At 40.7% G+C, this 19,728-nt stretch overlaps 1 protein-coding gene across 2 annotated transcripts; it reads right to left on the bottom strand.

Annotated features, from left to right (window-relative positions):
* Positions 1-10,548: 10,548 nt before the first annotated feature.
* si:rp71-45k5.2 (uncharacterized protein LOC560783 homolog) lies at positions 10,549-14,281 on the bottom strand. 2 transcript variants are annotated; one of them, XM_005932924.3, is made up of 4 exons: positions 14,137-14,281; positions 13,136-13,364; positions 12,935-13,027; positions 10,549-12,852 (listed from the first exon to the last, which is right to left on the bottom strand). In XM_005932924.3, the coding sequence occupies exons 2-4, from the start codon at positions 13,328-13,330 to the stop codon at positions 12,238-12,240; spliced, it is 903 nt and encodes a 300-aa protein (XP_005932986.1). In that variant the 5' UTR covers positions 13,331-13,364; positions 14,137-14,281; the 3' UTR covers positions 10,549-12,237. The 2 variants fall into 2 exon arrangements, with proteins under 2 accessions (XP_005932986.1, XP_042081148.1); XM_042225214.1 differs by having other exon boundaries at positions 13,905-14,280.
* Between the last annotated feature and the right edge of the window lie 5,447 nt (positions 14,282-19,728).

Genomic DNA, 19,728 nt, shown 5'->3' with positions numbered 1-19,728 from the left:
AAGCCCCCGATACAAATGATTTCAGACACATCTGGTGTGAAGTCTGTCTTTAAAGGTTTTTCATTCATGGAGCATAGTTAAACGTGGAGGGGTCTTTTTTCGTGTGTGGAAATTTCCACATCTGCAAAACTGTGACTGCTATACTGTGGATCTGCTAATAAGTGCTAGTATTGGCAATGACTGTGTGAAAGGTCCTTGTCAGGATACAATAGCACTACTGTGGACTTGTAATGTGAGGCCCTCAATAGGAACACATCGGATAATAGGCGCATTGGAGGGGGGGAAAATATGAGCACTATGCTAATTTCAGGTCAGTCACTTACACTGCAAGACACCACCAAAAGTGCTGATGGGCATAGTTCAAACAAGCAAAATATATACCCGACACCTTAATGTGTATAAACAGAATGCAGCATTTCCTGTATCTGTGGAGCATCTTCCTAGTTCTGTATCTTCATCCCACTTATTATTTTGAAGCACTGACAACCTTTGAAAGACTGCTGTGAGCGATTTAGTGCAGCATATGTAGGTCGTGGTGTCTCGGTACACGATAAAACCAGTGGACTTTCACCTGGCTGTGTTTGTGGGAGCAGCTGGTGACTTCTTTCGGCAATATAAATGAAATAAAACTCTTCCAGCACATCCTGCAACCATCCACGGGTTGTTTGGAAGAATTAAGGTAATTAAGATGAATGGGTTTTTTTTTAAACAAAACAAAACACTTGTTTTAACAGTCAGGTTCACTCTCTTTCCATTTTGCTGTTTGTGTTGAGTGAGTTTGTGTTCGTTCATTCTTTTTACACAGTGTTGAGGAAAGAACAATAAAACTTGAGATAGTCTAAGGGGACAGAGTGTAAGGCCTGTCATAAAGCAAAAGACTGATATGGGAATAAATAACGTAAACAAAGGAGCACTCAAGGATGTTAGATCTTTCTATTCTTGTTTCTCTTTTACTTTTAGCTCTATTTCTAATACAGTAGGACTATACAGTAGTGTCATAGGGGAAATCTGTTTTGTGCCCTCTGTCTTTTTGCAAGGCTTTAATGGGTCAACGGGTTGAAGAGTACTTGATCTCTCAGTTCATGGCTGCTGTTCAGTGCAAACAGAGCAGAAAGTTAGCTTTCTGTACTGAAAGTCAAAGATCGCCCTGACAGCTGTCGGTCAGCAGAAGTGTATTTACACCATACACAGCATGACTGTAGGCTGTTTCCTCACATCTGTTTTTCCTCTGCTTTATTCATTTCGCACACCTAAACCAGGTTGTTTGCATGACTCTGAGCTAGATTCAACTGGTCATGAAAATTGAGATGATGCAACAAGCATGAAAAAAAAAAGGTGATTCAGACACACATGACATGTGTTTGTAGGTCACGTAGTAAGAGACTGTGAATGTGTGAGTAATGCATTATATTTTGGAGAATAATGGGTGTGGACTCGAGCGGTAAATGTTTATAAACTTTTTCTAAAATGATCAAAGTGGAAAAGTGACTTTTCAAAGTTACCAGTAGGGTGCAGATGAATCATTAAACGCAGTGTGCTGGCTACCTTTGCCTCTCGTGGGTCAAGGAGAGCTTTAAAAGAATAGTTCAATATTTGTGGAAAATACACCTGAAATAAAAAAATGAAAAGATTCCACTTCAAATGTTCTGCATTTGAAGCTACGATCACTTTGGTAGCTTAGCATAAAGACTGAAAACACAGGGAAATGACTGACATACACTGCCATTAAAGTACGTATTTGCACATTTCAGTTCATATTTGGTCCACTTTTCTTTGCATAGTTGTTTTATTTTAGCCACACTTTAGGATTTCTGATCATAAACATCCTGTTAATGGTCATAGCAAAGCGTTTAAATTTGGTTTAAATCTAGACTTTGAATAGGCCACACTCACTGCTTTTGAGTGGACTTGAGGCTGAGTTTCAGATTAGTGATCATCAGATCAAGTGCTTTTGAATTCAGGGCATGAACTAATAGCTGCATATACCACCACCATGTTTAGCTGTTATGATGTTCTTTTCATGAATTGCTGTGTTAGTTTTATGCCAGGTGTAAGAGGACTTGAATCTCACAAAAAGTTAAACTTTTGTCTCATCTGCATATCTGCACAGGCTTTTCCACTTTTTTGGGGGAGAGATTTGAGACGAGCCTTTGTGTCCTTCTTGGTCACCTTGTTCTCTCTCGTGGATGCCACTTTTCCCCAGTATCTTTCTTATTGTTGAATCATGAACTCTGACCTTTACTGTTCTTTAGATGTTGTTCTTGGCTCTTTTGTGACCTTCTGGATGAGTCATCAATGCACTCTTAGAGTAACCGGTAGGCTGTCAACTCCCACAAGATTCACCACTGTTCCAACGTTTCGCCACTGGTGGATAATGGCTCTCACTGTGGTTCACTGGAGTCCCAGAAACTTGGAAATGGCTTTGTGTTGCTTTTTCAGATCTTACAGCGTACCTTACTTAGTCACACAGATGCTTTTCAAGTGATTTGTTGATTCAACAGGTATGACAGTAATCAAGTCTGGATGTGTTTAGTGAAACTGAACTCAGCTTCCATGATAATTGACACAATCGCTCCCTGTCTAATATTAACATTTGTTTAAAGATTTGAAGCATTTAAGTGTAAAAAAATGAGCAGACTTGCTTTGTGTGGTTATCGTTTTAGTCCTTTAAAGAGAGCATCCACATGTTTAGTGAATTTGTGCAATTGCTATCACACATCACACGCCAACAAACAAAACAAACTGTTGCATTTTATTTGATTGTAAAGAGATGTTATCAGTAGTCATGTTCTCATCTCTTGAATCATAAATTTGAGCCTGACCTGTATTCAATATTGATTGACTCAATAAGGTGCAGTAAGTGCTCTGATAAGACCGTCCTCTTGATGTTGATAAGGTTGTTACTGAGTGACTAACCAAGGCAAACGTTCCTGATATATAGAATCAGGGAACATTAACATCCTAATAGCACTGTTTGTCTCTGCCTGTGACCTCCTGGGGGCAAAAGTTAAACCTTGCCCACTGAAGTATGCCTTTGTCTTCAGGTATTTATAATTGTCAGCAAATTTTATTGCAGCTTAAGAGAGAGAAGGAGCAGTCTTCTTACACGAAAGCCGTTTGTCAGACATTGTTGAAAGTAGTTTAGTCACATAGAGAAAGCCACAACCAGACAGTCAGCTGACTCATTCTCAAAGGAGTGGGACAAACCACAATGTTTGTCCCACTCTTAAAAATGGAATCAGCAACCTTTGGCTTTTATCTACACAAGCCGAAAGCACAAGACTGGTAACATATCAAGTTTAACAAATAACCAGTTATGTGCACTGCCCTTTAAAGTCAACCATAATTTCATTAAATTATTAACAAAAGGCAAAACAGTGGCCACCCAACTATGCAGCTCATTTAAAAATCGTTTATATGAAGCACGTACCTGAGTACACTTGGTTCATACAGAACAAGATGCAAACAGTGAGCGTAATTGAGCTAACCCTAATCCCCTCAAAGCCACAGTCACTGTTCGTCAAGCTCTCCATCATAGGCCTAATATCTTTATCGCCAGCACCAAGTTTAGACACAGTAAACATGCCAGGGCACAGTGGGTACTGATGACACAGCTAAACAAAGCTGCAGTAACACTCTCAGTGGGTTTTCACACAGTGCCACACTTAAATCGCAGTTGTGTACAGGCTTAGGATTGGTGCAACCCCTTTAAAGCGTCTCTGTTGCCTCTTGCGCTCTATTACATGGCGTCTCTCCCACAAATGTAACTTTTTCAGGAATGTGGAAATCCCACCTAATTCTTCTTCTATTTTTTTTTTTTACAGTGAATCTTGGCAGCAGCATCACATTCCAGCAACAGCCACATATCAGCCTCGACTGACAAAGTTGGACCGCTCGCTAAAGTGGAAACTGCACCTTAACCAGCCTGTGTTTTGGTTCCTGAGTAAAATATGTGAGGTCAGAATGCCAGGATATTAGCTGGCAGGCAAGACTGCACCCCACTAAAGGGATGCATGCGGACTGTTGGGCAGATATTCATTCCACTGCACAATTTAATTACTTAGTAAGTTTGCAAGTATTGTTGGAGGTAATGGCTGGAGTAATATCTTTTAATGGGAGGGTCTGTGGTCTGTGGCATACTGAGGGGCGACTGTGATAACAGCCCCTGCTGTGTTGCGGGTGGGTTTCAGCTCTAACTTGCCCTTCACACAGGAAAAGTTGATGCGCAACAGGAAAACTGTGTTTATATATAAACAGCGTGCACGGCTGCTTGGATAACTGGGTTGTGGTTACGGTGGTGTCCAGCAATATAGATAAGGAAAGGATGGATGGGTGTAGCTGTTGATATAGGCATCAGTAGAATGGAAAGTAGGTGAGGGTCACTGGTGTGGGAATTAAAGAAATTATGGACTGCACTGACTCAAAATTGTGACTATTTAGAGAACGCACCTCATTCACCTCATGTCAAAAGTCAGAGCCGTGTTCACTATCTACCACCATTGGAAATAGTGGACATGGCTATATAGTTTCAAGGCTGTATAGGATGTAAAAGCTAAACCCAAAGTGGTCTTCCAACTCACACCTTTAAGGCTAGTCTAGTCTTGTCAGGCAACCAGTGGCAATTGCAGGAAATTTCGACTCCTCTTTAAGAAACATGTGGGGATTTTGTTATCTTCTGACAAAGCCGGGCGAAATGTCTGGCTGCTTTGATATATATTTTAAAAAAACATCTACAAGAGATGCAATGACACTCTCACCCATCTTGCGGCATGAAAACAAAGAATATATTTCCCAACTAGCCAAACAGCTTTACAGGGTACTTAAAAGTTGATGGAAAACCTTTAAAAGGAGACTCTTGCATGGCTCTGTGTCTCTGAAGGTTGTTTTGGTTAAGCACGTGCCCTCACGCGTAATGGAAAATTTACAATTGATTAACTCGGCGCTGGCTAAATTACACATGACTACTTGAAGGAGAAAATTGTCTGCCATGTTTTCAGATCAATGATTGTCAGTTCTGGAGTGGGTAAACCAAGGAGAATGAGGAGGTGACCCAAATAGCCCAGATGTTAATGATCCCTTGTTAGGCACACGGTGAGGATAAACAAACACCGCCCTTGAAAAAAGCAGGTCATGTATTGCCAAAATATGACCGCTGTAAATCAAAGGTCAGTGCTATGCTCAGTACTGTTGATAAAAGTTATTTTAAAAGTACTATGAGGTGCAAAGGACTTGAACGTGCAATTAGCACATGGAATGGGGACTTTGTCTGAAGGTTCTCGGTTATCCAGGTCACTGTAGTTTAAGGAGATTGGAAAGAAAAGCGTCTGGACTTCTTTAAGTTTCTTGAAGACATTTCACCTCTCATCCGAGAAGCTTCTTCAGTTCTAAGAGCAACTGGTGGAGAGCTCTCCACCAGCTGGCACCAGTTGGACTTTCTTTCCAAGCTCCTGAGACAATGGGGACATTGGTTTTTCTGCTAATATGCCCCTTGCTACAGGTATCCTCCCCAGAGCCTTTTCTCTGATAAATCAAATTTTTTTAAAAACAAAGACCCATGGAGTCATGCTTTACTTCTGCACTGGATCCACCAAACTGTAAAGTCAGACCTCAACGACTAAACTGAAACTGAAAAAGTAAAGAGGAGAAAAGTCCTGAAAAGCAGTAACACTAACACAAACATGTTCGTATAGCACGTCCCCCATGTGTTCATGAGAAAACTTTGAACTCACATAATATGTGACCTGACCCACTTGCCCACCCACCGTGGCACTCTCCACTGCTGCTGTGTGCAAGTCTGACTGAAGACATGAAAATCATTGACATGAATAAAAGGAACTTGTGTTTGAACAACATAATGCTGTAACTTTTTTTTTTACCACACTCATGAAGCCATGAAGTTATGCATGTAATGATTTCAAGGAGAAAAATGTCAAATTTGGATTCATCACCCAATCAGATCTGTTGCCACTGATTTTCAGTCCAGTTCTTGTATAATGTGGAATACCTCTGCCTTTATTCCCTGTTTCCCTTCCTCAAGAATGGCATCTTTACAGCCGTCCACTGAGACCATTTTATTTATGTAGCTCAAAATCACAACCACAGTGGGCACTTTTATTGTAGGGCAAAGACCCTAAGAAATGGGGCTTCAGTGAACAGCAGATGGCTCATGTGAACAGCATTTCTTAGGTCCCATGTCAGATGTTTGTTGGATTTTTTTCCCACTTTCTTATGGACATGACTTTCAGATACTGTTCATCTGTTGTAGGTAGTTTTTCAGGCCTAACAATTCTTCTTTTGTCCTCCACCTGTGTAGTTTCCTCATTATTTAAGCACAAACTCCACATCGTGCCAAGTTTGGGTTTTTTTTTATGTTGTTGTTGTTTTTGGCTAACAGCTCTTTAAGGATCATCTTGCTGGTTGCAAAAATACTATTTTATGCCTCTTAAACAATATATTTCTCATTTTTGTCAACAAAAAAACAGATTAGTAGAAAAACGTTTCTGAAAATACAGTTTAAAACTTGTCTTTTGCTTGTTATGTTGTCGTGTGTATCACAGTGCTGGTTGGTTCCTTGAGTTGGGTGCCCTTTTCATGCTTGAATGGTTCAAAGGTCAGGGTCGATTGGCTTACCAAACAAAAACAACATACCTCTGAAATGGTCAGGTACAAGGACGGGACTGAAAAGCAGCCAATGTCGAAATAAAAAAACTTTGAAAGACCTTCAGAAATCCTGAAGAACTATTGCTCAAGACAAGAAATAAAGCACTACTCAAGACTTTCACAACTTCCTGTAGTGCTAAACACTGTATTTCGTCACCGCTTTTCACACAATTCACACAGAAAAATGAAAGATTAGGAATATTTCTTTTAATAAAATGTAGGTTAAGGCCTATTGTTTACATCTTTTTAAACGTCTGCGTAATTCTGTGTAGTCCATACAAACAAAGCTTGTGCTTGCTTCACTTTCACAAGAATCAGTGCACAACATAAACAAACAGTCACAGGTTAAACAGGGGCATGACCAAAATATCCGCATATGGGTGTTTTGTTTTGTTTTCTACCCTGTCTGCAGCGCATCTCCGCGGGCTGATCCGACAGGATGACAAAGTGCTTCGAGGGTGACGCCAGCTGCTGTGGGCGGAGCTAGGCGTGACCCCAGACAAGGAAGACGAGTGCGACGTGACTGCCCAGCGCTGTGAAAGGATGTCTACGTTGTGCATATTTATCCTCTTACGTCAGAGTGACACACCTTCAGGAAACCTCAGTAGCTGCTTAGTCGGGACGACGAGCAGGTTCAGAGGACTCATTAGCTGCTCTCTGCTAAACTTCAGAGAGGTTCGAAAACGGGCGAAGCTCCAGGAAAAGGCGACGCAAACCTCGAGGATTTTTTAGTCCCACACGTGTGAAATCAGTGATAGTGACAGGGGTGTAATGTAGCCTCACCTAACCTCAACTTTGAAACAGCCTATCTCATGTAAAGATGCTATGATTTATTATTATAAACCATGGGTGTCAAAAATAAGGCCCAGGGTCCAGAATCAACCCTGCAAAAACTCCAGTCTGGCCCCTTTGCATTGCATTGCACTGTATTTTCTTTCTTGGGTTTTACAGCTTTTGCTACATTGATACTACACTGAAGTAATAAGTAACAGAAAACAATAACATTTCTGTATTTATTTATTTTTTATTATTTCTCACAACACTATAGTGCTGGTACATGTCTTTCATTTACTAAAGAAGCATTTCTTTATTATCTAGAGAAACTAGTATTAACTAATAAAAAATAATATTAACTCAGCAATTAGTTAATGTCTTTAAACTTATAGAAAGGGGGGTTTTGCTGGCTTTGAGGTTACAGTTATGATTTGTTGCTATATAAATGAAATAAAGTGAGCTGAAGTGAAATGAATTGGTCCGACCTGCTTGGGTTGTAGTTGGCCCACAGTGAAAAATTAGTTTGACACACTATTACAGACAAACCAGTGAAAACCCCCAAAATAAAAACAAACAGCTGACTATTACAGAGCCATTTGAATGGTGTGACTGATCTGCCCAGTTAAGTAGGTTTAGTAGTCTTTAATGGAAAAACTAAGGCATTAAGCAATAATGACAGTAAAATATTTGTGTAATACACTAGAGGCAGGCAGTCTTATGAGAGGATGTGGATGTATGAGGGCTAATATTAGCTCATTTTTCCCTAGTGGAGCGGCCATGTGTCCTGGCCTACTTGTAAACAAGCGGCAGAAAAACCGTGTGGAGATTAATCTGGTGCATCCTCACACACAGACATGCAGTTTGGTTTTGTTAGTGAAACAAATCTTCACAGCTTGGTGGGATTGGTATGTGTGTGTGATCCGATATGTTACGTTAGTGTAAAGTAAGGAAGTCCTCGACACCCAGAGATCAACGTATCAGTACTAGTTTAATATGCCGGTGAGGATTCTCTGCACGATATAGCGTTCAGGGGATTAAAGCTTGAACCAGTTTACTCAATCAGTAAACAGAAACCTGCAAGTTAATCTTTCACAGTCGACGAGCTGACGAGTTCCAGTTTCCTCTCACTGTGCACTTATAACAAATCTTGCCACTCCTTTTGTGTTTTGTTTTGTTTTTTTTGTTTGATATTCATATGAAACTTTGTCTTTTGCTGTAAAATCCGGAGCTTAAAAACACAAAGTGCACAAAATGAAGCATAAATTAGAGAAGAGATGTGAGGCAGTGAAGAAAGAGAAATGCTGTTTTGTCTCCCGTCCCTCTGTGTGTCACTCAGTCACATGCTTAGTGATTCTGTCTGACTGCCAGGCTCATTCTCTGAGTGTAATCTCTGTTGACCAGTCAGAGGAGGGAGCGAGGGCAAAAAAAAAAAGATGGAGGACTGTGTCGCAATCTAGGTCGTCCACTAGTAATCCCACAGGGTGGAGGTTCTGTTGTGGGCATTCACTGCCAAATGCTGAGCTCAGCCAACTCCTCTTCCTTGTGCCTCTGTTCGCTAAATTCTTGTCTCATGACAGACCTCCCTCAGTTTGCCCTCGACTCACATGCTCCGATGATATCTGCTAGAAATTCCTCAAGTAGGGGGTATTAGTTGATCATTCAGTCCATCTGATAAGTTTGTAATTCAAAAGGGCTGTGTAAGCCCTAAAACAGAGTTCTTGCCAAGCTGATGATTCAGGATGGAGATACAAAGGTGTGAAAAAGTATATAATACCCTTCCTGATTAGTATTTTATTTAATATTTCTCAAGTTTCATATCAACATACCCATTTAAAAATTAGACAAAGGCAACCTTAGTAATAAAAAAATGCAATTTTGAAATGATGCTTTCATTTACTTATTGAACCCGAAGAGTAATAACTGGTTGCGCCAGCCTTGGCAGCAAGAACTGCAATCCAACATCTGTGATAACTGACACCGATGTTTCACATCGCTGTGGAGGAATTCTGGTCCACTCTTCTTTGCAGCTACATTGGAGGGTTTGGTGCATGAACATCTGTTTAAGGTCATATTAAAGCATTTTGATTGCATTTAAATCTGGCCTTTGACTAGGCCACTCCAAAACCTTTGTTTTGTTAGCGCTGAGCCCTTTAGAGGTGGACTTGCTGGTGCGTTTCAGATCACTTTTCTGCTGCATGACCAAGGTGCTCTTGGCATTCAGGGTATGAATCCATAGCCAGATATTCATGGTACCATCAATTACTGCAAGTCATCCTGAAGCAGCAAAGCAGCTCCAGACCCTCACACGACCACCGTGATGTTCTTTTCATGAAATGCTGTGTTAGTTTTATTTCAGATGTAACGAGACTCAAACCTTCCAAAAGGTTCCGCTTTTGTCTCTCCACAAAGTAAAGAGTCTTGGTGTTCATCAAGATGTTTTTTGGCAAACAAATAATGGAATTCTCCCATTATTGTTATTTTTTGCCCAGTCTGTTTCTTATTGATGAATCATGAGCACTGCACTGACCTTAACGGAGGTGTTGTCCTGGCTTCTTTTGTGACCTCATGGATGAGTATTCAATGTGCTCTTGGAGTAATTTAGCAGGCCGGCTAATCCCAGGAAGATTCACCACCATTCCAAGTTTTTTCAATTGGTGAATAATGACTCTCACTCTGGTTCACTGGAGTTCCAAAGGCTTTATAACCCTTTTCATAGATGTCAATGATTGAGTTTGTTTAGATCAAGTTTGATGTGTTGCTTTTTGAGATCTTTTGTCATGCTTTGTCAGACAGGTTCAGATTTGGCAATAATCAAGACTGCGTGTTTTCCAGTGAAATTGGTTTCTTGCATTCCAAGAAATGTGATTAATCATCATTTCATCATTCATCGTTTAACAGGGAGACAGTACTTTTTAACACAGGGCCAGTTAGGTTTGGATCGCTTTTTTCATTTTAAAATTGTGACAAATATGCAAAAAACTAAATCAAAATCAGGAAGAGGACAAATACTTGTTTACTGTTTTACTTTAAAGGCTATGTCGTAAATGTTCTTCATTTGAAGAGGATGCAGTTTTTTATTGTTGACCTGATATTAAATGTTTTCTGTGTCAGGAATCTGCACAATTCTTGTGTTCCGTCATAGTTTACAGCAAAAACCTAAATGTCGAAATAAAAACATCACCTTCACTACCTTCATGGTTCCATGTGGGCTTTCTTCAGTTAAAACTCAAAACATTTCTGGCAATCTCAACTGCTTGCACATCCTTTTACAGTCACGCTTCACCTGTTCCCAGAAAAAGCTGTTTGGAAGCATCACGTTTGAGAGGGTCACGCAGCACCCGTCCTGCCTGGGCTCATGACTTGCATAATCTGCACGACTTGGTGTCCTTACAGTAGGACATGGTGGTGGAGACTGAAATACTGTCCTGCTTGACCTTCAGTTTCCATCACTAGTACAAGGATTGTGTACCCTTGAGCATTTGTACTGCACGGTTTGTGTCAAAACAATGTAGAGTAGGACACTCATAATCCCCGATTCTTTGCTTTTTATGTTCTATTGTACATGTCTGAACTAAAATCCACTCTGCAGCCCACAGCCTGTTTGAAGCTGCAGGGTCAGGGTGAATAATGGCAAAGGGTGGATCTCTTTCCTTACCGCACTGAAAAGTATGCAAGCTGCTTGCATCATGTTGTATGCATTGATTATGTTTCGGTGATTTGTGACCGAAACACTGTTTTTCTCAAGTTCCCTCCATTAAAAGGTATAAAGCTTGACATCTGACACATGGACACCTGCTGCAATGTAATGCATTTTCAGAGTGCAGATGCAAGGGGCTGCACCTGCCCTTTTGGCCCATTCCAGAACTCTTGCCTGACGTGGACGCTAATTCACAAGTCCAAACTGACCTAAGCATGCGCTCGGCTAAAGGAGAGGTTCTCAGTCCCAGACCTCAGTGACCTGATTGCTGGCTACTGACATGACTGCACAGGGCACATGCTTTCACGTTATGGTCTTTTTCCCTCTCTAAAAAAAAAAAAGGGAAAAAAAAAAACATTTCAAAGCATACTACTCTAGCAACCTCCAGTGTTAACCATGCTAATCACATTGCCGGCTAGGTTATGGTTCAGCAAGGTGCAGGTCATGTGTGCTGAAAATAGAAAAGCAAACAGATTTCATGCGCTGCATATTTGCCCAACTCAACCAACTCTGCAACCTCTGGGAACAAATGAAAGACCTGATATCTTGCATGATTAATTGTATCTAGATTTTTCCCCACTTACAGACATTAAATTTTTCACAACCTAACAAAGCATTGTCTATGCATTCTGTTAGAGTATCTTCTGTAGTGTAATAAAGACTGTTGTAATGGTCAGCAAAACTGCATTAAACACCACAAAATGGACAAATATATAGGTATAAAAAACCCCACTTGTTGATTTTAATACAAGGTAGTGCGTTTGGGAGTTCAAAGTAAAACTCTACTGCCCCTTTGTGGTCAGTCTGTAGTGACTTCAGACACATGTATAAAACGTAGTGGCCGCAATCACAAAAAACCGTGATAAGCCACAATATATATATATATATATTTTTTAACTCCAGGAAACATCAGTATTTTCCCTAAACCATCAATTATCTACAACTAAAAAGTCTACAGCCAAAAATAAAGACATATTACAAACACTCGACATTAAACTACATGCCCACTTTGATATAAAGCTATATTTCTGTTTTTTTCCAATAAAACTAGCATATCCCCTTCAAAACATGAAAGTGTAGTTTAATAGGAAGATTTTTTTTAACTATCAAAAACGGGGAACACCGGGGGTAAGTGCTGGAAGGGTGTAAGTGAGGCCACTGCTCTGCGGGCTGGTGAACAAAGGGACAGCTCCCGGGTGAACCTGGAGCGAGGGAACAGAATACACAGGTATCCGTTTGACGGGTGTAGTAGTTCCATCAGCAGTGGCCCAGTGGTGTGTGCTGCCCCCTCCCGTGCAGACAGGAGAACATCCAGCTGAAGCTTGTAGGATGAGATGCTGATCTGTGTCCCAGCCGAAGCACCTTTTTGTCCCAGTTCGTCGCTGTGTAGGCTGAGTAAAGTGCTCCACCCGGACTGGCAGACTGAGTGTGGGAGTGTAGGCTTGAGCAGAGGTGAAGTCTCTCTTCAGGATTGAGTCAATAGAGAAAGGGCCATTAAACTTCACCTCAGGTTTGATCTGAGCAGTACTGCGTGGTGCGGGCTCTAGAGAGTGGAGAGGCCTAGGCGGACAGCTCAGGTTCTTGGTCTCCAGTCTGGAGGCCAGAACAGGGAAGAGATGGAGAATTTCCAAGAAGTGTTCATGCACCATCTCTGTTGTTATCTGTCTGCAGTCCAGCATCCAGTACACAAGCTCACGGTTCATTGTGCCCAGAACTAGAATCTGAAAAGCAAACAGTACACATGAGTTATATTTACAGCCCTTTGTGTGTTTGATTTAAATAAATTTTGGAAAAGATGCTTACCTTGACGAAACATTTGTAACCTGTTAAATACCAACTGATGTTGTTGTAAGCATTCCTTTCATCCTTATCAATCACTGAAATCTTGTTTTTCATCTATAAGAACATCAAGTGGAAGGCTTTAAAATGGAAACTTGTGTTTCATATTGGGTGTTTGCATTTATCATAACAGCAGCAACAATAAACACCACACTTATTTCTTACCTGAGTAAGAGTCAGCATCTTATGTGGAGAATACTGGAGAAGGATGGCAAGCTTAGCCAGGTAAGTGGTATTTTTGCTACAGAACGCACTCAGAGGGTTAGATAGATCAGTCAGAGATTTGTCATCTCCAGACTTCTCATCTTTGTCCTGCATCTTCTTTGGAGAGTCAAGTCGAGTCCCCTTCAGTGTCGTCATAAACTTTACCAGTTTGCACCTGAAGCGGTCAGCTCTGGAACAAAAAGGGGATTTCAGGGTGGACAACTTCAGGCAAATGAGCATGTTTTTATAAGATGATAAACCAGGTCCACAAGTGCTGGAGTCTGGCTCCATGCTGAATGTTTCAATGAAGTTTATTAAACTTCATTGAAACATTCATAAACATTTAATATTAAACTTTTCATTTACAGAACTGTTAAAACTTCAGACCTCAACCAAATCAGCAAAATTAGACTAAAAAGAAAACACAATTTTTTGCCATTAGTGTAGCACTGAAATTGTGCAAATAACTCAAATTCTTCTTGATAAGAAAAAACTAACTTTAAGTAATTTGTCTTGTTTTGAGGAATGTTTAATTTTGCAATGACTTAAGTGTCCAGTAACATGAACTTAAAACCTGGCAAAAATGTGTTGAGTAAATTAAATTGTGAACAGAAACTGTATTGAAATGCTCTGGTTAGATTGTAACACTCTTTTTGTCTTCGCCACGTTGCGTCGCCTCAGAAGTAGCCAACCTTTTAATTAAATACAAACCTAGCAGCACAGAACTCACTTTGAAAGTTGTTTCAACGTAGAGGAACAGCCTTCCAGCAGCTGAAGGTTAATTTCAGAAAATCTTCCCCTCACCTATAGTCGTTTCCCCTTACACTTAGTTTAGTTTCTAAAGTTGATTTGAGACACACCACATGCACGCTGGTGGTTCAATTACACAGAATACATAATCGAGTAAAGTTGTCAAACCAATAAGCAATCTATTCACATGCTAACAGTACAACTTACTGCACCTCTCATTTAAAGTCAAACCAGCAGCCTTTTGCTCCACAGTCGTTATTTAAATCAACGACCCCTTTTCAGATTCCTCCACCCATAACCTGCACTGAAAGCAGGATTACAGCTTTACTCTGGTGGATGGTTGTAAGGCTGCAACCCTGACCCATGTGTTTTCACTTGTCTCTGATTAAAGGTGTGCTATTCAGCTGCTCTGGGGTCTGGTCCAAGGAACAGACTCACCAAGGGATCTGTAAAAGCCCGCTAACCCTCAAGATTTCCACATGTATTTTAGAAAAGATAAAAAAGATAATTTGGAGAAAACAAGCTTAGGTTAGACTGAAACAGTCACAATTACATGAAGGACAGCATCATACACAGACCAATTCTGATACAGCTATTCAGAGAGGGACTGAAGCATTGGGGGAAACAATAAGAGGCAATAAAATATGTCCTTCTGTTGTGAAAGAGCAATAAAAAAGGGTTTCTACTAATACAAAGTGCAAATTCTCAGCTGACTAATTCATGACATTTCTTAGAGTTATTCCTTTATTAATAACAAAGAAGGTTTTTAAGACAGACTCATCTTCACTGGTATAACCTGAGGTCATTGTTTCAGGTATTTCATAGTCATACATCCTTGTCCACACAACCCAGCCAAGGTGCTGATTGTGGTTAATTTGAATAAATATACACTGAATTTAGATCTGAATTTAGGTGAAAATGTTTATCCAGGAGCTACTTGTACCATATTCAATTAAATGTAGCTTTATTTATCATAGCAATAACAGAAAGAAGCTAAAAAGGACAAAACTCTGGGGAACTTTGTGACTACCGCATTTCTTTTAACACCCACAGTGTTTCCTAATCGCTGCACCAAATCTTTGTGATTGGTGGAATCAAGTGCTGCACTGAGGTCTAACAGGACAAGCACAAAGTTGAGTCCACTGTTAAAGCCCATAGGAATATAACTTGTAACCTTTATTAGTGCTGTTTCTGGGGTGTTGATTCATTTCAGCTAACATATATTCATCCAGCTATTACAAGGTCTCTGAAAGGCCAAGTAAATCACTGTGTTGATCAATTATTAAATCATATTAACACAAACTTAGACTGTGTCACGGTCCTGGGTCATTTGACCCAGTGTATTACGTTTTCTTATATTTTGATATTCATTGTTTATGTATAAGTCTCATTTAGTAATCTAAGCTCATTTCTATTTTGCCTTCCTTGCCCTGTTCTAGTTTATTATCTATTAGATTCTCCTTGTGTCTTCACCCCTTGTGTTTATGTCTTCCGTGCCCTTCCTGTGTTTCAGTAATGTCGTTGTCTCCCATCTTCTCCTCTTGCTTACATGTTTTCCCTCGTGCTCCTTTCCGCCCGTCATGTGTGTTTTTCCGCAGCTATGTTCTGTTTTGGTTATGTCTGTCTCATCTCCAGTACCGTTGTTTCCTCTGTGTGTTTATAGTGCATGTTTTAGTCTGCCATGTGTTTCATGTCTGCGTGTTCCATGTTGTCTGCCTCTCATTATGTTTCCTGTTTTATTGTGAAGAATCTGGTGTTTCCATGTTCAGTTTCTAGTTTCACTTCCACTGTGGCATCATTATGTTCAAGCTAATCAGCTGTTTCCACCGTGTTTCCACTTCCCCTGATCACCTAAATGTGTGTATTTAGTCCTTGTCTGTTTGTCCTGCTATTCTGCCATGCTCTCCAGGGTTTTCATGTATTCATGCTAAGTCGTCACATTTCAGGTTTTTCCTGTCAGGATTTCCATGTTCATGGTTTTTTATGTTTAGCCTTAATCTAAACTGGGTGAACTAAGTGTTTAGTTTTGCCTTTGCAACTTGTTTCATGCAGCTAAAACCAGCCTTTAATAAATGGCTTGCTTTCAGTTAATTTTAAGTTTGTTTCTACACTTTGTTTTGTCTGTATTTGCGTCCTCTATTCTCCACTCCACACAGTCTGCATCTACTGACTGTAACATAATTTTTAATACTCCACCTTTAATTTATTTAGGTGTAGTTCGGGGTATTATGAGTCTTTCTTTGTGAATTTTGAATGTTTAATTTGTTTTGCCTTTTGTTTCTATGGTGTAGTCTCTATGGTGATGAGGTTTGGGGACAATGACAGGAGGAGAGAGAAATATTATATTAGATAATATTCTAAATGTCAAAGATAATAAATTGAATGGATTGCACAGCAGTGCACCATTTAGCACTGTTGCCACATGTTGGGAAGGTTCCAGGTTAAAACCTTAAGGCAGTCTGTGTTGTGTTGACATGTATAATAGGTTATTTGTTAATTCAAGATTTGTGAAAAATAGTGTGAAATGTTGTCTGTCTCCTTGTCTCGGCTCTGTAAAGGTATGGAAACTGCCCTGGAAGTAGCACCCCTCTCACACAGTGACAATAGGGATAAGCAGATGACTGTTATAATTATTAGTATTAGGAAAAGTTATTTAATAGTGTTAACATAATCTTTGTCATCTAACATGAATTCATGTAGAAATAAAAACTGTGTTAGTGCTGAAGAAATCTTTTGAGTGCACTGACCTAAATGTGTCAGAGGCCCAGACTTTCTTCCCACCCGAGTCGTAAACCGCTGGAATGTAACTTTATACTCTTTCTAGTCACATTCAAATTAGACACACTGTTTGTGATAGTGAGCCATTTTAACTAATGAATAGCAGTGACAGCGATATCACCTCACCCACACAGCCTCGGTCTTCCAGTGATTTTTCTATTTGTTAACGAGGAGGGTTGTTTAAGCCTCTAAAGATGTAGCCTTCAGCAAACTTTGATTCAAACATCCATCATAGACGGTCTCTACTTGATGTCTTGAACAAGAAGGCCTCAAATCAGTAAGAAAATTAAGAAATCTCCTAAAGCATGAACATGGACATCCTGATGGCCTTATTCACATTTAGGATTACCGCAGTGGCTGCTCCTCCAACATTAACGACTCATCTTCACATGAAAAGGCGATCGTCAGGAACACCCTAATGAATTGTTCCAGCAAGACATATAGCCTGGGCTGACCACTTCAGGGACACATCATCACCAAGTGAGGACTGCGACAACACTCTCCTGTGCAGAGCTTTACTCTTCAGCAAACGAGATGGAGAACCAGACAGGGAACTTGGGCAGTCCGTTGTCTCTCTCGGATCCGGCCAGCAGTGCTCAGAAGGCTCTGCTCAGCAACACCACCACCTACCTGGCTAAGATTGCCATTGTTCTTCATGATGCTCCAGACAAGATGCTCACCTTTACTCAGGTAACAAAGATTCAGAATTACAAAAGCTATTTGCACTCTGCACCCTTTTTTTCTTCGCTATCATGTTGATTGCTGCTGTACACGGCCTGTGTGTGCTGATGTAAGCAGGAAACAGAAGGGTGGTTGCTTGCAACCAGCAGTAGGAAATGCTATAAAAAAGAGAGTGCAATGGCAAGAAACTAGACCAGAAATTTGTTTGCTTCAAAATGAAAGTAGAACTGGAAATAGGCAAAGAGTAGCAATAAAGCTGCATGTAAATAAAACAGACGAGAGGTCGTGGATTGGCTTTTTTTCCCTCCCAATCAGTCAGACAGGAAGGGTCATTTTTTTTCTAAATACCTCATGAGGAGAATCTAAAAACATAAGATAGTGGGGATTTGAAATTGCTATGCTCAACAGTAATGTCAAGCACTAACCTGCATTGTGATGTATGTGCAGCTGATGGACAAGCTGACCCTGTTCTTCTCTGAGGATCAAAAATCTATTGAGAACAACGTCAGAGTTTGTTTATCAACAAACAAATGTTTTGTCAAGGTAAGATTTTACATATTTAATAAATGATGTTGTAAGAACTACTTCGAGAAGCAAGTTTCTGTTCAGTTGACTGAGATTTTTTTTTCAGGTTCCAATTGTGCCATATTCACTCAATAGTAAGAGAAACTACTGGAAGTTGGACTTGACTCAGATCACAGCGAAGATGATGCGCCGGCACTTCAGAGGCATCCTGCAGCTCTTCCCCGATCTGGCCTGCAAGATGCAAAAGGAGAACCTGAGCAAACAATCGCAGCATTGCGCAACTTCCAGCTCCCATGAACTTGAAGCTCGCAGATCTGTTCGTATCCAGCGTGAGGTGAAGTTCAGAGGTCCTTTCTCCATTGATTCCCTCCTAAAAACTGATGAACACTCTGCTCAGAACCCCGGAGCTTCTCCTCTCTCTGGTGTTCCTCTCAGAGTGGAACAGCCGCCTTATTATACACCGTCCAAACAAGCTGGAACAAAGAGAAGCTTCAGCTGCGACTCTCAGGAGTCTCTCGCCCTAAAAACTGCAGCTGTAACTTCCCCCATCTACTTAGCTGATGGCAGAGGTTATTTTGGATGTGGAGCTGTTCACCCCATCAAGACGATGCCTACTTACCCTGAGCCCACAGCCTTCCCCAGACCCAGTGCCTCTTATTACGCCACCCCACATGGCAGTTATGCAACATCTGTACCAGCATTCATGCATGATGCTCGAGGTTTTTGGTTGTAATCCTTCTCCCCACCCTCTGTTTCTCCCTCCCTACATCTCTCCTCTTCTGTGCTCAGTCATTTGTAGATGCCTCTGGATTTACGGTTACCAGCAAACCACTCACCTGGAATATTTAAGAAACAGTTTCTCCCCTTGATTTTCACTAGGTTGTTCTGCCCTCTCTAGCGGTCACGTTTGAAGCTAGGACAGGGACAGGAAAAAGGCAACTTCTCGTCTCCAGGAAGCTCCCGGTGTGTTGCCTGCTCAGTAGGATTTACCCAGTACCCACTTCGACTTAATTCGACTTTGATTCAGAAACCTTGGATTTCTTCCCTGCCAGCCCCGTCATCCGTGAGCCTTGTAGCTCTGAAGGTAACCCCTTTGCCAAATTTCCATGTTGTAAAAAATCCTTTGAACTGCTCCTGTCTGTGTTTAGATCTTTCTGCCCTTATGAAATCATCACATTCTCAAGATTGTGCCCTGAACTCTGCCTCTCTTGATGTATGCGTACCTGATGCAGAGGATTGTGGGTACAATTCTCAGGAAAAGGCAGGATAAGCTAGCTGGACATTGTGGTAGCGGGCATATTTTACTGAATTGTAAATACTATGTTGTGTTACTATATTTTTTTGTTCTTCACTGTACAAGTTACAAAGTATAATTATTAGGGGAATTGTAAACCATTGTTTTGAACATGGCATGTGTAGTGTACGGGAATGCCCAGCTCCCTAGAATGTCCTATGGAGAATAGTGATTGAGAATAGTGGGCGTATTAAAGGGAAGGTGCTTGGGTAACAAAAGGCCATCCACCAGGTGTAGCAGGCTTTTGTCTTGCTCAGCGTACGGGTTGATTCAACACAGTCCTCTAAGCTATGTGCAGTAAATGTCTCTTCTAAGGCTACATGAGTCACTATAGGTGATTAACTGATAACTTGGGGGCTGTATGATTTTCTTGAAGGTATGTCATAAACTTTAAGGAAAAAAAACAAGACAAACTAGTGTCAGTAACGTACCATTGTGTTTGTATTTATACAGATCAATGTTAAAGCACTCGGGAGTCTTGACCTGTAGCTGCCTGAACTATGGGGAGTTTGTTAATTATTGAACA

This window comes from Haplochromis burtoni, unplaced genomic scaffold (assembly GCF_018398535.1).
Source record: "Haplochromis burtoni strain Fernald_Lab_line unplaced genomic scaffold, NCSU_Asbu1 Contig_163, whole genome shotgun sequence".
Taxonomy (NCBI): Eukaryota; Metazoa; Chordata; class Actinopteri; order Cichliformes; family Cichlidae; genus Haplochromis; species Haplochromis burtoni.
Note: the sequence above shows the minus strand (reverse complement) of the source record. Positions and strands in the feature narration are given on the sequence as shown.